Source organism: Carassius carassius, chromosome 17, assembly GCF_963082965.1.
Source record: "Carassius carassius chromosome 17, fCarCar2.1, whole genome shotgun sequence".
Taxonomy (NCBI): domain Eukaryota; kingdom Metazoa; phylum Chordata; class Actinopteri; order Cypriniformes; family Cyprinidae; genus Carassius; species Carassius carassius.
In genome coordinates this window covers 24301184-24317240 of record NC_081771.1, presented here as the reverse complement: position 1 = coordinate 24317240, position 16057 = coordinate 24301184, and the positions used below count along the sequence as shown (strand labels likewise).

At 36.3% G+C, this 16057-nt stretch overlaps 1 protein-coding gene across 4 annotated transcripts in view; it reads right to left on the bottom strand.

Annotated features, from left to right (window-relative positions):
- The window catches only part of agap1 (ArfGAP with GTPase domain, ankyrin repeat and PH domain 1), a 200456-nt gene that overhangs the window by 89679 nt on the left and 94720 nt on the right, over positions 1 to 16057 (bottom strand). For all 4 annotated transcript variants that reach the window (XM_059571349.1, XM_059571350.1, XM_059571347.1 and 1 more), the window contains exon 2: positions 1536 to 1594. In XM_059571349.1, coding sequence (XP_059427332.1) covers positions 1536 to 1594 — 59 coding nt within the window. The remainder of the gene's footprint in view (positions 1 to 1535; positions 1595 to 16057) is intronic.

The following is a 16057-nucleotide window of genomic DNA, read 5'->3' as shown; positions in this document are numbered from 1 at the left end:
CACATAACGTGTAAACATTTTACTAGTTAGACTTTTTCCAAACTATAATTCCTGACTAAATGTATAATCAAGTGAAACATTATGAAGTTTCAATAACAATATACACTACTATACCATTCAAAAGCTTGATTTAAATAATATAAATGTAACAAATAAATGTAAATGTAACAAATGTAACAAACAATGCTGTTCTTTCAATTTATCCAAAAAAAAAACTGAATAAATATTCTCAGCTCTTTTCAATATTAATAATAATATTATTATTATTATTTTTTTTGTAGAAAATCAGATTGTTAAAAGGATTTCTGAAGGATTGTGTGACTGGAGTAATGATGCAAAAAAAATCAGCTTTTAAAGTCAGCTTTGATTGTTCCTGATAAACTGTTTAACTGCACTCGCAAGTGAATATTAAATTATGTTGTGGGATAATTAAATATATTCTAAATAAACTACAAACATAAAATTATATACATTTATTTTGTCCTTACATTCTTTCTAGTAACTCTTCCCTCTCAGTCACTTACCTGACTGAATTGCTCATTATGCAGCTCATTATGCGGGCCTTTTGTCTTCTCAGGTGTAAATCACAATGATATTCATGATAGTTGACACCTACTCGCATATGACTTTTACCAACAAAAAGTGTCTTAGAAAATTTTAATCAATATTTTGTTTTCTGTGAGTGAGTAAACAAGATGATTTTCACATAATTTATATAGAAAAATTCTAGGCTACAAGCTCCAGTTCTCAAAAATCCCGGGAACCAATGTCCTGTATGTGTTTTAAGGCCTTATTCAAGTGATTTGACATTTTTAGTTTTTCACTAACCACGCATAACTAGTTTTTTCTCAAAAACACAATCATGTACATACATGCTGCTTACATATTATTATAGCCCAGTTTGTGCTGATTACAGTGAGATTAGACTTTAGCCATTTAGATGTTTATAAGCAACTGAAAAAAACACAAATGTCATGGCATGACAAAACTTCTCCAGGCCCCAAAAATACCCTTAGACCTCAGAGGGTTAAACAAACTGTAATTGTGTTCAATTATGCTTTATATATTAAAATATTGTTTAATTATCTTTATTTTGGATTAAACCAAATCTCTCCATGTATTAATATATGTTAGCATGACAAGTCAGTCATTTGATTTTAAAACTGTACAATGTCATTTTCACATGCAATAATTTAATCAAATAATGCTATCAAACAAGAAATAATTTGAGATGGATGAAATGACGCTGTCAAATGACACAAATGTCATTATGGATATTATTAGGGGACTAACAAATAAATTAGTGAGTGTAAAAAGTCAATTTACTTTGTATTTCAAATTAACTTTCCACAGGACAAGAAACGGATAATTCAGCATATTCAGGCCAATTTAGAGAGGACACAGTCTGATCAAAGCTGTTTCGTTGTGAGGTCACGAGCATGCAACACTAATTTAAGTAATTAAATGATGCAATTTAAATCTTGTATTAGTTGCGATAAAAATGACAAATTTTAAACGTCAGTGCCAGGACTCACCACTTTGAGCTCTGGTACGGCGCGACTGAGTGTCCACTCCTGACTGTTGACAAAGGCATCTGTAACAGAGAAAGAGACAGATCATTATAAATGTACTCATGCCCTTCAGTTCAGTCTTATTTACAGAACAGTTCTAGTTGAGCAGTTCACTGATCAATACACACAACAGAGGAAAGGACAGTCAAACTGACCCAAAACAGAACAAAGACCAATTTCCATGTTAAAATACAACTAAAACTACACTACAGCACAAAACATGTTTTTGTTCATTTTGGGTCTTTTCAGCAGTGCCAATGATCAAATGTGTGTTAATTAAGAGCCCACAGTGCCTACACGGCCCCCACGCTCAGCTGCACAACGTTTCACATTACAATAGAACAATAGTGGCTGCAGGTGTGCACTGTGGGCTCAAACACTCAGAGGACATCTAAGAGAGCAGCAAATAAGCCTGCAAATCCATGACTCCTGTTTATATATGACAAAGTTTATATATGGTGAGAGTCGATCATGCTCTATTATCAAAGAAAATGATCATGACGATCAATATTAGATACAATGTTAGATAACGCAAAGCATGGCGTTAGCAACGCCAAAGTCACAAGTTCGATTCTCAGGGAATGGATGAACAAATAAATGTTTATATTGAATGCAATGCAAGTGAATTTGAATAAGAGCACCTGCCAAATGAGCAACTGTAGTCAGCTGTATTGTGTCTTCTAAAGACTGGAATACACTACATGACTTCTAAGATCTGAACCAATTATAAAACACTAGGCATTATTCACTTGAACACATTTATGGTTACAGAGGAAAAGCGTATAAATAAAAGGCTGAAGATCACACAGTACCAGGTATTTGATTCACGCAAATAACAATTATAATAAAAACATACATTCTCATCCTTAATCCTTATCCAGAAAATCACAACAATTGGTAAAGTCATGTAAATTTAGATTTGGAGTCAGAAAGGTTGACCCAAGTAGAGTGTGATATTGCTATGCTATCAATGTTATTAATTGGGGAAACTTTTCAAAAATCCCTGCAATATTCCAAAAAATCCTGGAAAATTTCTGAAATTTACTGGAAATTTTCCACCTTTTTACAACCCTTTTAATTAGAATACAAATATATATCACAATCAGCATAAAGCATCTCATCAGCGTAAAACAGCCTATATACACAAATATTATGTAAAAATTTATAAAATAGGGTGCATTATATCAAAACTTTTAGGTATTTGATGAAATAAGCATATTTACAATATATTTGTCTAAACTAGGGATGTAAGCGATTAATCCATTATCGGTTAATTGTCAATAAGAGATGCAATCAATTAAGGCTCTCGATGGTCGGTTAACCGATTTAATGTTTGGCTGCATGCGGCTCGTGAGCAAAACACGTACGAGCGGCTGTGAGTGACGGTGACCATATATAAATGCATCATAGTTGATTCACAATGTACTAATTAAACTTTTAATATGATTTAAACTTTAAAAATACATTAAAATAGAAACAACACAAAGTTATTCAACATGAAAAGCAATAGAAATGTAGTAAAGTCATTTCATCAGATAACTGCGCTTTGCACGGCTGCGGGACACAGTGACAGATATACTATTCTTTCCTACAACTTGTTAATTCATTCCTATGACTTATTAATTTGTGGCAATTGTCCGTGTTTCATTAATTTTGCACCCTAAATAACCCATGATTTAACTGAAATAAGGGAACAAATTAATAAATAGAACGAATTCTTAATTAATGAAATCTTCCATTTCCCTACCCATGTTTAACACACACAGTAAGAGATGCGATTAAAAGTGAAAGATAATAAAATAAACCTGCAAAATTAGAGGGTTAGAATGAAGATTTAGGAAAAGAAACTGGCAAACCAGAACAAAGCCACATAAATGAAGGCTATATCTCGAACGGCATCCAGAGGCATGGTCACGATCTAACATTTTCCTAACCCTGCGAAAAAGTTTTTTTATTTTCATGTCTCAGCTGTTTCGATCGCTCCGGAGCCTGGAGCACATGTATATTCTAGCGATTCAAACTTACATCGCAGTCTGTTCATTATCAAAATAAAATAGTCAACTAAACCTTTTAAAGGTTAAAACAGTTTAAACAGACCAGTATACCGGTCCACTCTGCTGTTATGCCAATGAAGTTTTTGCTCATATGAATAGGATCATCTTTTCCGTCTATGTGCGAATGTGTAAGTAGTTTACATTATAAATAATAGTTTAAAATTCAAATACATTGCGAATATGGAAACATTTGGATTTGTGCCGAATGAGACATGAGCAGTAATCTCCAAATAAATCTAGCCAAACCAGCGCTTACTCATCCTCGTCTGCATGCATGCACTGTCATGATCTAATGCACTGTATGTTGGATTTTTTTAAAACAAATAGGCTAGGCCTACCGGAGCGCAAAAATTCAAAATCTGACATTTTCTAGAACAGAATCCAGCATGATCAAATTAATGTGAGCAACAGTGTTTTGCTGCAGCAGCGCCGATGCAAGCAGTTCACTTAACGGGCTGCGCAGTCACACGCGCGCCACAGTTATGTTTGGGATCATTTTATTTTAAATGCCATAATGTCAGTTGAAAACATTGCAATTGTGTTTTAAAATACAACAACGAGCACCACAAAACCATTTAAGGAGGCTCGTTTAGCGGCCTCCGTGCCAGAAAACAGTCAACAAAATAAAATGACCTCAAACGTATGGCGCACTCTCTTGATTTTACCAAATGATCATAATCACATCTATTCATTTTATAATCCTGCTACTAGCATTTTATTCAGACTAAAACCCCATTAATTCAAGTGAGAAAGCGTTTTGTGTTTTTGTGGCTTTTGCACATCCTGTCAATAGATGCATTTTGCAGCATTATGGTTAACGATTAATCGATTAATTGATCGTTAATTTAAACGACAATCAATCATGGAATTAATCGATATTTTACGTCCCTATCTAAACCCATCCACCATATTGTACGATTTGCCTTATCCACAACTTGGCCCAAACAAAGCAGTTTACATTTACAGTACAAACAGTTTTTACACTGTGTGTGTGCATTTGGTGTCTTAAATGTTGTTTAAGTAGATTTTGGGACCCTGCTTTATTCTTTATTGTGTCCATCTCCATACACAAAGCAATGCATGCTTTGCCTCCATCTTCTGCTCACTGATATAAGATAACAACAGTCTATAATTTCTCAAGAGACCCATACTAAACACAAGCTAATGCTAACATATATGCATAACCCTTGGGGATTGCCTCCATTGCCACTTTTTGAAAGGCTACCAGATGAAGAATAGTGAGGAAACAAGAGCCTTTGGGGGGGTTGCTTCATATATTCCATGGGGTGACCCTGAAAAGACCACAGTGTCTGAGATCTGAGGAAGGTTAACACAATCTGCTACCCACACAGAAAACATATGAAAACCTGGGTATTAAAGAAAAAAACAAGGATTGACTGAACAACTGATTCTGTAATCACATATAAATCATATTGTTTGGAGAAACCTGACTTATTTGAGACCTCATACCTTTTTTTTTTATTAGGTGTTCCATGAGCAGATGGAACCAATCAACACAAGGCTATGACAGCTGTCTGTGATGCTCATTCAAAATGACAATCTGTAACATCACAAGAGACATGATGGGAGTGACAGATCGGTAATGAACCATTACAGCCAAAGCCCTTGTCAATCTTGCTTCACCTCTTCAATTGAAATAGATTTGCTAGATTATTTTTCATTATGGAACTCGATAGCATGCTTGATTATAAAACTGCAACCTCGATAAAAACAGTGATGAAAGACATTCCAAGAGCTTTAGTCTGAAGCTACTATTATACTTTAGTACTAAAATAAATCTCAAACGTTGGCAGGATAAACATGGTATCCTTGTATTGTTACAAGTAATTTAAGTTTCTTGATATTTGTGTTTGTAGAAGGCTCAATAACCATGAATACTGTGTGAAAGCAGCCTTTATTTCATTTACAAAAAAAATGAAGGCAGTAAAGACGAAACTAAAACACCCAGTCATTATCCATGCTCTTCATCCGCAACTCTGAGGAGAGACAATGCAGAGCCTGCTTCTCATGAAAATGCATGCATGTCTGGAGTTCGATGTCTGAATGATTGGCTCCAAACAACTGAAAAATGTAGCTTTGATGAGCACCCAGTTGATTTCAACTTGCAAGTTTAATTTTTGCAGTAAAAAAAAAAAAATCATGGCTCAGCTACAGGGAGTGATAGGCCTAGCATTAGGCGGAGGCAATTCTATCAATATTTAGACATCTTTACATTACATGGTTCAAGTGTCCCTATTATTATTTTTTGCTCCCGTGTGACAGATTGTATATGACCCACATTGTGGAAGCAGGGGAAAAAACAAAACAAATGGATGCTGATATTATCAGATCGGTTTCAGGCATTATTTATATATGGAAATAAATCTGATATGAATCAAGATACATGCACTGGTATCTGCCACGTAAGCAGACAGATCAGATATATTTCCCTGTCAATAAGAGTCGTACATTGAAAAAGCAAGGGTGGCGAATTAAGTCAACTCATATGGAAGCTTTTCCAGGTCAGTATGTCTACCTTGGATTGTTTTATCAAGCGTATAGTGGCGTAAATGCAGTATTTTAAATTACTGGCCGATAGCCATGTCTGCTTAACATGTCCAATTAACAGAAGTATTTATCTTCCTTCTTTTTCAGTTGCAAATTTTACTGCCAGCTTTGAACAGACAGAATATGAATAGAACAAGCTTAATATGAATAGAAAATGAAACTACTGCCTTCTGAAGAGCTCCTTATAAAGTAGATGAACTGAACATATTTCTGATCACTTTGCACAATTGTCACTTATTCATCTGAACTGTTAACAATATTGAACTGAATTGAGCTGAATAAAAGACACAATTATCTTCTATATAGCTTAAATTCAATTTTTTCATTATTAATTGATTTTACAACATTAACACTTATGTTCCTTTTTATTATTGAAAAGCTACTTTGAAACTATCTGTATAATATAAAGTGCTATATAAACGTGACCTGACCTGACTGTCAATGGATAGTAAATGGTAGGAAACGGTTTCTGTCTCCAGTTGAAATCTGAGTATGTGTTTTAGGTAAACAGGATTTCAGTTTTTCATGTTATAGAAATCTCATGTACTAACACCGAATTTGTATTAAGCATATAAGAATTAACCTTTATCATAATCAGACAATGAAAAATTCATATTTCAACACCTATTAAGCATTATCTTTAATAAAACCTACAAAAAAAAATAAATAAATAAAAAAACTGAAAATGCTAAACATAAATGGAAAAAACAATCCAGACAACAATGGAATAAACACTCACCAGTCACTTCATGAGGTACACCCGGTCAATTACTTGTTAACACAGATTGCTAATCAGCCTTTACATGGCAGCAACTAGATGTGGTGAAGACGGCTTGCTGAAGTTGGAGCAACAGAATGGGGAAGAAAGGTGACTTTGAATGTGAAATGGTTGTTGATACCAAACAGGAATGTATGAGTATTTGAAAAACTGCTGACCTACTGGGATTTTCATGCACAACCATCTCTAGGGTTTATGGAGCATGGTCAGAAAAAGAGAAAATATCAAGTAAGCAGCAGTTGTGTGGACGAAAATGCCTTTTTATTGTCAGAGGTCAGAGGAGAATGGGCAGACTGGTTGGAGATGATAGAAAGGCAACAGTAACTCAAATAACCACTCATTACAACCAAGGTAATTAGAATACCATCAACACGTCGAACCCCGAAGCAGATGAGCTACAGCAGCAGAAGACCACACTGGGTGCCGCTCCTGTCAGCTAAGAACAGGAAACGGAGGCTACAATTCACACAGGCTCACCCAAACTGGACAATAGAAGATTGGAAAAATGTTGCCCGGTCTGATGAGTCTCGATTTCTGCTGCGACATTCAGATGGTAGAGTCGGAATTTGGCGTAAAGATCATGAAAGCATGGATCCATCCTGCCTTGTCTCAATGGTTCAGGCTGGTGGTGTAATGGTGTGGGGGATATTTTCTTGGCACACTTTGGGCCCCTTAGTACCAATTGAGCCTCTTTGAAACGCCTCAGCCTACTTGAGTATTATTGCTGACCATGTCCATCCCTTTATGACTACAGTGTACACATCTTCTGATGGCTTCTTCCAGCAGGATAATGCACCATGTCACAAAGCTCAAATCATCTCAGACTGGTTTCTTGAACATGACAATGACTTCACTTTACTTAAATGGCCTCCACAGTCACCAGATCTCAATCCAAACAGAGCAGCTTTGGGATGTGGTGGTGGCAAGATGTACCTAATAAAGTGGCCAGTGAGTGTATACTGTAGCCTAAAAATAACAATTAAATAAATAGCCTATCATTTTTGATACATGGTATATTTAACACTAACATTAAAATGTCACTTACATTTTTTAAATGATATAGTTAACTAACTTTTTATAGTCCTAAAATGCTAAAACAAAAATAAAAACTAAAACTATAAAACACGATCATATCAACATGTTTTTTGTTGCTGTTTTGAATTTCATTGTCAATCTGGTATACCTCTAGTAAGGATGTGCGGGTCTAGTCGACTAAAAGGTACAGCTCCTACTAGTCTACAATGAAAACAATAGTCGATTACACGACAGAAAAAAATATAATTATCATTAAAATTACCATAATTTAATTTTACTATTAAATTAACATTGTTATATTTAAAACATTTTAAATAAGTTAAAATATTTGAAAAATATATACATTATTTTTAAAAAATAATGTGTATCTGGGCAGAAACTAAATTTTTACCTTAGACCTTGCATGAGTTTTCTTCATGTCAGTTGTGGCAAGCTCAAATATGACCATGCAAAAGACGAGCAAGGTATGGGATTATTTTGAATTAGAAAGAAACAGAAAAGTTTTGTGTAAACTGTGTAATGTCAAATTGGCTTACAATAACTCTACTGGAGCAATGCAATGGGGGAAGTCATGGCCTAATGGTTAGAGAGTATGACTCCTAACCCTAGGTGGTGGGTTTGAATCTCGGGCTGGCAATAACATGACTGAGGCGCCCTTGATTAAGGCACCGAACCCCCAACTGCTCCCCAGGCACCGCAGAATAAATGGCTGCCCACTGCTCCGGGTGTTTGTTCACGATGTGTGTGTGTGTGTGTGTTACTTGGATGTATGTCACTTCATATTCAATAAAGGCATGTATGCATTAGCTTAGAAACTATCCAAAGCCAGCTAATGTCAATCACGTTATTCACTGCGATTCCATCCGTGCCATCTATTCCTCTAACGAAGACCCACTTCAGTGGTGGTGCGGGGTGTCCAGGTGCTTTCCAAAGTTCTGTTGGCTTGCTTTTTTCTTATCTCTGCATGCCTGCAACTTCAGTTCCCACAGAGTGCATTTTCTCAAGTGCTGGAATTAGGGCTGTCGCGATAACCGCAATATTGTAATACCGCGCTATTGACAAGCAAACCGCAGAGGAAAGATAGCAGCCGCAGAAACCGCGGCAACCGCAGTGTTCAGTCTTTTTTTTTTCTCTTTTTTTTTTTTTTTATGAGGCTGTGGCCTTCTTGTTTTTTTTCAATTTGTCACTGTGCATTCAATGTTAAATAAATTAATGATACAATATGGTTACGACTAATTTTCGCGCGAGCCGTTGTAGCTTTATGGTGCTTAGTTTGTTTTGAATAGGCCTGCTGAAACGATGGGAGGTGCTCGATCTCGTCCCAAAACCTAATGTCACGTCGCCAGTTTGGGAACATTTTGGTTTTCAACCCAATGAAAAGGGCGAGCCAGCGAATATAGATGAGCCGATATGCAAAATTTGCTGCAAAAAGGTTCCTGTGGCAATACATCTAATTTGAGGTCATCGGGACATTCTAAAACGCTTAACGTGAAAAACGCTTAACGTGGTTTAATGTACCAATACAGTGATATTAACAGACCAAACTCACTCATATTAATAAAGTATACTATCCACAAAAAATCAGATGAATCCCTGAATATGAATTCAACGCGTTTAATAACACGTTAAGCCTTTTCCTCCCATAGAAAACCATCATAAGGCTTAACGTGTTATTAAATGACTTGCATTCATATTCAGGGATCATCTGTTTTTTTTTTTAAACATAATATACTTATTATATATACTATTAAAGTATACTTTATTAGTATAATGTTTAGTGAGTTTGGTTTTTAAAAATCACTGTCTTAGTACATTAAGCCACATTAAGCGTTTTCTTATAACGGTTTTCTATGGGAGGAAAAGCCTCAACGTTTATAGAGTTGCATTCATATTCAGGGCTCATCTGATTTTTTTAATACTTTATTAGTATGATTTTTAGTGAGTTTGGTCTGTTAATATCACTGTCTCAGTACATTAAGCCATGTTAAGCATTTTTTAACGGTAAGAGTGTCCCCTGTCATCCAGCGCAGCTGTCCCCTCAAGCATCAGGTCGCAGACCAACATCAAAAAGAACAGCTGAGACCGGTACCGGCCGACAGTTAGGAGTAGCTGAAGCCTTTGCGAAATCTGTAAAATACAGCCGTGAAAGTAACAGGCATACCTGCTGAAGTCACGGACAACCTCCGCTTTAGTGCCCATACCCAAGAGAGCATGAGCAGATAATGAGCTCTCACATGCTATCTGCTTGAGGAGTGCATCGACTCCAACGCGATTCCACTGTCCTGGTGGGCCAGTGGTGGTGCGATAATCAGTCTAGATTTCCGCTGCTGTCCAAAGTCGTGCGCAAATACGTGTAATACATGTTAGAACTCTTTGATTTCTTCAAAAAAAAAAAATTTCGGAAAACGCATGTTCTTGTTGCTGTTTGGCATTTAACAATAAACAAAAATGTTTTAAAACTTGTCTCTCTGTCAGTTAAAAAAGCAACAATATATGCTACATAACTCAAGGATAGAGCTTTGTATGCCGCAAAATCAGGATAAATTAGGTATGTAAAAAAAAAAAAAAAAACGGCGGTAATACCGCATATCGTGCTATTGAGCCACCCATAATAACCGCAGGGGAAATTTCTTAACCGCGACAGCCCTAGCAGGAATTGTTAATCGCCTCAGGTCCTGTCTTTCTTTTTGTGCATTTTGTTTTTAGATGATATAGCCTACAAGATGAAGTATGTTTTTAAAAGGCGTTTTAATGCTATTCCTTGATATAATTTCCTATTGTTTTTTACTTTTTCTATATTATGTTGGCTAACGTTATATGAAGATGAAGAATTCTATCTGGCTATTGATTGATTTTCCATTGTTCTGCATTTTTCCCCAGCTGATTTTAATAAATAAGCATTGGTTGACTGTGTGCTTTTTTTATGAACGCCTAAAATTTAATTAAATGATGATAACGAGAGGAAAGCATAGGCTACGGTATAATTGTGACCTATTTTTAGTGGAATTCATTGAGGGATCTGACAGTTTGATTCATAGATTAAGTATTTCAAATGTAGGCTATTATATACACACACAAAGTTTTTTTTTCATCTTTTTGGGGGTTTCTTGCTTTTAGATGAGTCGACTAGTCAGATACAAAACTTCCATTTGAACAACAGTCAAACTAGTCGTTGCGCACATCCCTAACCTCTAGGGGATTTAATTCTGGCAAGTGAACCTCATCTGCATTTGTATGCATAGTAAACACAGTAACTTCACAAATATGACAATCATGTTGTCACTTTAAAGTCACTGAATATCTAGGAGGACACAAAAATAAATTTTAGAACAGAGAACAGCCAACATATTCCAACAGGTGGGCTAATGATGGGTGTCTGTGTGCCCTGTGGGAAGCTCATGTGTCTTACTGAAATGCTCTTATGCATTTGTTTATATGTGTATGTAGAGTAAGAGTCTCATTTCAGCATTGATTCTTTGCAGCCAGTTTCCCACGACCTTCCTGGTCCCTCCACCCCCTCGCTGTGAGCTGACCGATTTCAGAAGCGCACTTCCACCACCCACTCTGTGTAGGGAAAAAAATGACGACGTGATGGAAAAAACAGAAAAGTTAAATTAGAAGGACATTTACAGGAAGTCTTTTGATTTACAATAATTCTGCATAATGTTACCAAGGTCAGTGTCCTGGTGTCTGTGATGGCCTGACCCAGACCAGGTCCTTTCATTCTGCTCAGCTTTTGTCCTTAGGATTCACCCTCATTTTAAGAACTTGCAGCTTTTAGAGAATCATTAAAATCCCACAAACCCAATGTAAGCATCCTGAGGGGACTTTGAGAACTAGGCCAACACCAGTTTAAAATCGACACCATGAGGCTCCATCAAAGATTCAATTAGGATTTATGAAAGCGGAACTAACACGCAAAGCGCAATAATGAATGTGTGGGGTAGCTTGCAACAATCAACCATTACACAGCGCTCAAAGGCGCACTTGGCGCAAGTCACAACTCCCAAGGACATCAATCATCATTCGGTCAGGATGTAAATGAAGCGGCTTTTCCTCTCCTGCAGAACAGTGAGAGTGTGTAATTCCTGGTATGAGATCTGAGTTGTTTGATTATATCTGGTCTCATCTATATTCATCTAGAGCCAAAATCTGGACAGTCATCAAAGTATGATGCATTTTGCAGCTTACTCTGTCTAAGACCTGGCCTAATTAAGAACAGGAAGAAGTCGTCAGATTGGAGCTTGGCAAAAGCTCTAGCCATTTATATGTGCAATAGGCATTAGGGTGCTTCCCAGCGTGAAGTTAAGTTTGCAGTTAGTGTACAGCAAAATATTGACAAGTAGTGCCTAAATTTTGAGTTGGTTCTTTTGAGCTGCAAAAAAAAATAAAAAATAGAAACTATGGCATATAGTCTATTTCATGAGCAAATGACTCTTTTATTGATTTGTTTAAAAGAGTTACCAGTTTAAATCAGTCTGATGAATCTGGCACCCCCATTTACCCACCCACATCCTTCAAAAACCGTGTGCATTTTATTTTTCAAAAGATTATAGTACAAGTATGTTTAGGTGCACAAGTTCACAATTTAGCTAGATTTTGCAGTAGAAAAAAAGCATTTTCATCAAAAAGCATTTACAATTAATTGAAATAAAACAAAATATTGAAGGGCCCTATGAAATTTTTTTTTTTCCCTAAATTTGACTGTACATCTAATTACATCAAATTTTTTCTGAATTACATTTTAATGGTTTAATTAAAATGTAATAATCAATAACATCTAATTATGTCTGATTTAATTCATAAAATTAAATTTAAGATGAGGGTATACTTTTTGACCTTAACACTCATTTTCATCCGTCTGATTCAAAATGAAACTGCAAAGTAAAATGCAAATACAAGTTCAGGTTAAGACGGGCCATATTAGAATACACATAAGGCTTGCCCGGCTGGTTTGAAACTGTTATAAAGAGCTCAGTAAAAGGCAGCTATAGCAAGTGCATGTGGAGCCTCAGTTCAATTCATTTAGTGCTGAATGCTGCCAGAAACATGAATTACTGCTGTACACTCTGATAATTGATGGAGGTTATTGGAGAAGCACCCTCCTCCCTCTGTTTCACTGTCATTTTACACTCCTCATCTCAAGCTCTCTCATCTCATTCCCACCTCACCCCAATGTTCCCTCCAGACACTGAGAAAAGCATGTTTCATCTCCTCATTCACTGCAGCTCCCAAAATAGCTTTGTGAACACAAAGCCGCGTTTCCCAGCAGTTTTTGTGAAAACACACACATTAAGATACACATGCCACACTAGCTCAAATTACTAAGATGCTCTTTCTCTCCAATTTCCACTATCAACTTTCATCTTTAATAGGGTTGTATATCATTTTAATTTTTATCTATTTTGATTCCAATTCCGCATATCATTTCTGATTCTTATAAATTCCCAGTTTCGATTCCATTGTCAAAAGTCAAACATATTTACTTAGTGTGTCTTTTTGCAAAAAATTGCTGCTGAATACCATGAACAAAAATCCGCTGGCTAAATAAAAACTAGACTCCATTAAGAGCTGTTTGTGTGCAGGATAAATTGAGACTTTTTTAATGGAGGTTGAGGTTCACAAAATTCTGATGAAAAAAATTATTAGAATATGAATGGAATGATTCAATGACTCAAGGTTTATTTGACTCATTACTGGTAGAATCAGTGTTTTTGAATGAATCTCTTGAATGAATGATTCAAAGACGAGTACATTATTAATAGCCCCTTTTCACCACCAAAAAAATAAAGGATGCGGAGGAATTGACAGGAATTGGAATTGATTTTTGATTCACAACCCTAATCTTTAACAAAGAAACCAGCAAATAATTGTATTCCTGCATCATGCGTCTATGTTCAACTGACTGCGGGTCATTGACCCTAACAGAACAAATGGAAAAAAATCCAGTCTGCCAGCCCCCCACTGCTATTCTGACACACTGGGCTGCATTGTTGCCCCTCTGTTGGGCTGCACTGGGGCTACTGATGGCTCACCCATGCGCCACTGCTCCCTGTACATCATTCTGAAACAGGATGTTGTTACAGCTGCTTCCTGTTTTCCTAAAAGGGGTCTCAAGTTTCCATTTTCCCCAGTGTTCCCAGTGCAGCAGGGTCGCTGTGGTACCAGTTCATTGACCTGCAATGCTGAATTCACTGCTATGACTGAATCAATATTCTGCCAAACACGAATCGAACCAGTTCTCATTGACACACTAGGACCCTCTAGCAGTATGATCATGATCGTGACGTCTAAAGCCGTTCAAATGCTGATTCTTGGCAGAAAACAGATCAATCAACAGTACTTATGGCATACAGTTGATAAAAAAAAATTGAAGTAAATGGGCCCAACCTGACAAAGTAAAACAGACCATGTAATACTGAAGCTTCATATCACTCTATTTAAATCGTGTGAATAACAGCCTAAATTAAATCTGTGCGTCATACAAAGCCATTGTGTTTTTTTCAGAAGACAATTAAGGGAGAGTACATAATTAAATACATATTTGTTTATTTTCTGAAATGAGTGCAAGTCTTACGGATTTGGAATGACATGTGGGTGAGTAAATGATAACAGAACTTTCATTTTTGAATGAACAAACATTTTAAATTGTATTAAACCCAGAATATTCATTTTAGCTGATGTCTCTGCCATTATTTATAAATTACAAAAGGACCATCACTTTTAAATCGATTGTCTAAAACGATGTATATTCAACTTCCTCAGCATCAACCATCTGGTCTCATGCAATGCACCAGGCTTCGTACGTTTCCTGACTCAGTAAGACACTCTTAATGAACATAAACCTCCTACACACATGCACATCATGTGCTGAGACAGCAGAAGAAAAGCTGAGTCTGTGTCCTAGATTTTACAAGCTGCATAAGGTGAACATGCAAGCTCCATACTTTAAATGTATCCACACATACTGTGACAATGGAAAGTCTATTACCCTCACACTGTGTTTCTGGGTGCCACCTCCGCAAAGACAGCAGGGGATAAGAGTGTTTAGAAGAATGTGTCTGCTCTTCATCAAAATGACACAGAGGAAGAAAGAGAGGAAGAGGGTTGGAAAATAAAAGACACAGCAAGTTAGTGATGGAATAAGCAGGGGTGATATTTCCACATTGTGGTTGATAGATTATCCAGCGTAGCACAGTTAAACATGTGTTTTGTGTCCTGGCTGCCTCTGTCTGTCTGAAGCACGGCCTGTTCTCACCCAGGCTTTAGAGTGTACATATCAACACTGTATTCCAAAAACAGCCGAACAAGGTGTGTGTGTACCTATGCCAAACATATAGGGTGGGACAGAGAGGGACATAAACACACTGCCTTCACACACAATTCTTTTCACATTTATTATTTATAATTCTATTAACTGGAGGAAAAACAAAAAACATTCACAAAACAAAAGTATTGCTCAACGGTAAGTGGCATCCATTGTTGTGCATTGCCAAAATGTCATAAAAGTACATTTAAGTATGTATGCAATATTTGGTGACCTGACTTGCAGCTGTTAATTTTTTGCCACATTTCCCTTTAAATAACGAAAATATCCTTTAAATTAAGTCTTTTGTTTCGTTAAGTCATGTTCATTTGATTTCAACGAAATAGTCAATGAAAAAAAAACAGTAGTTGCCAATAATATGCAAAATATAAAAAACGTGTTCAGAGGTAACAGACCAAACTATACAATTTTCCAACATAACTTAAAAATTGTGTACACATTCATTCATTCTAATGCATTTTATATTATATTACACATTAGAACTGTTCTTATGAAAACATCCTGAAATACTAGCATGATAACGGTTTAAAATAGTGTTTTAAAATGTATTTAATTATCTTCAGGGTGCATTTTTTCATCTTTGGCAAATGCAAAAGGCGTGAAAATGTGTCAGTAATTTTGTTGATGAGCTTAACACTGGTTTTATTTACTTTAGGCTGTGTCTGTGCACACATTTTACCTTTCATGATATTAATAAATTACTGTGTGGAATTAGCAGCTTTAT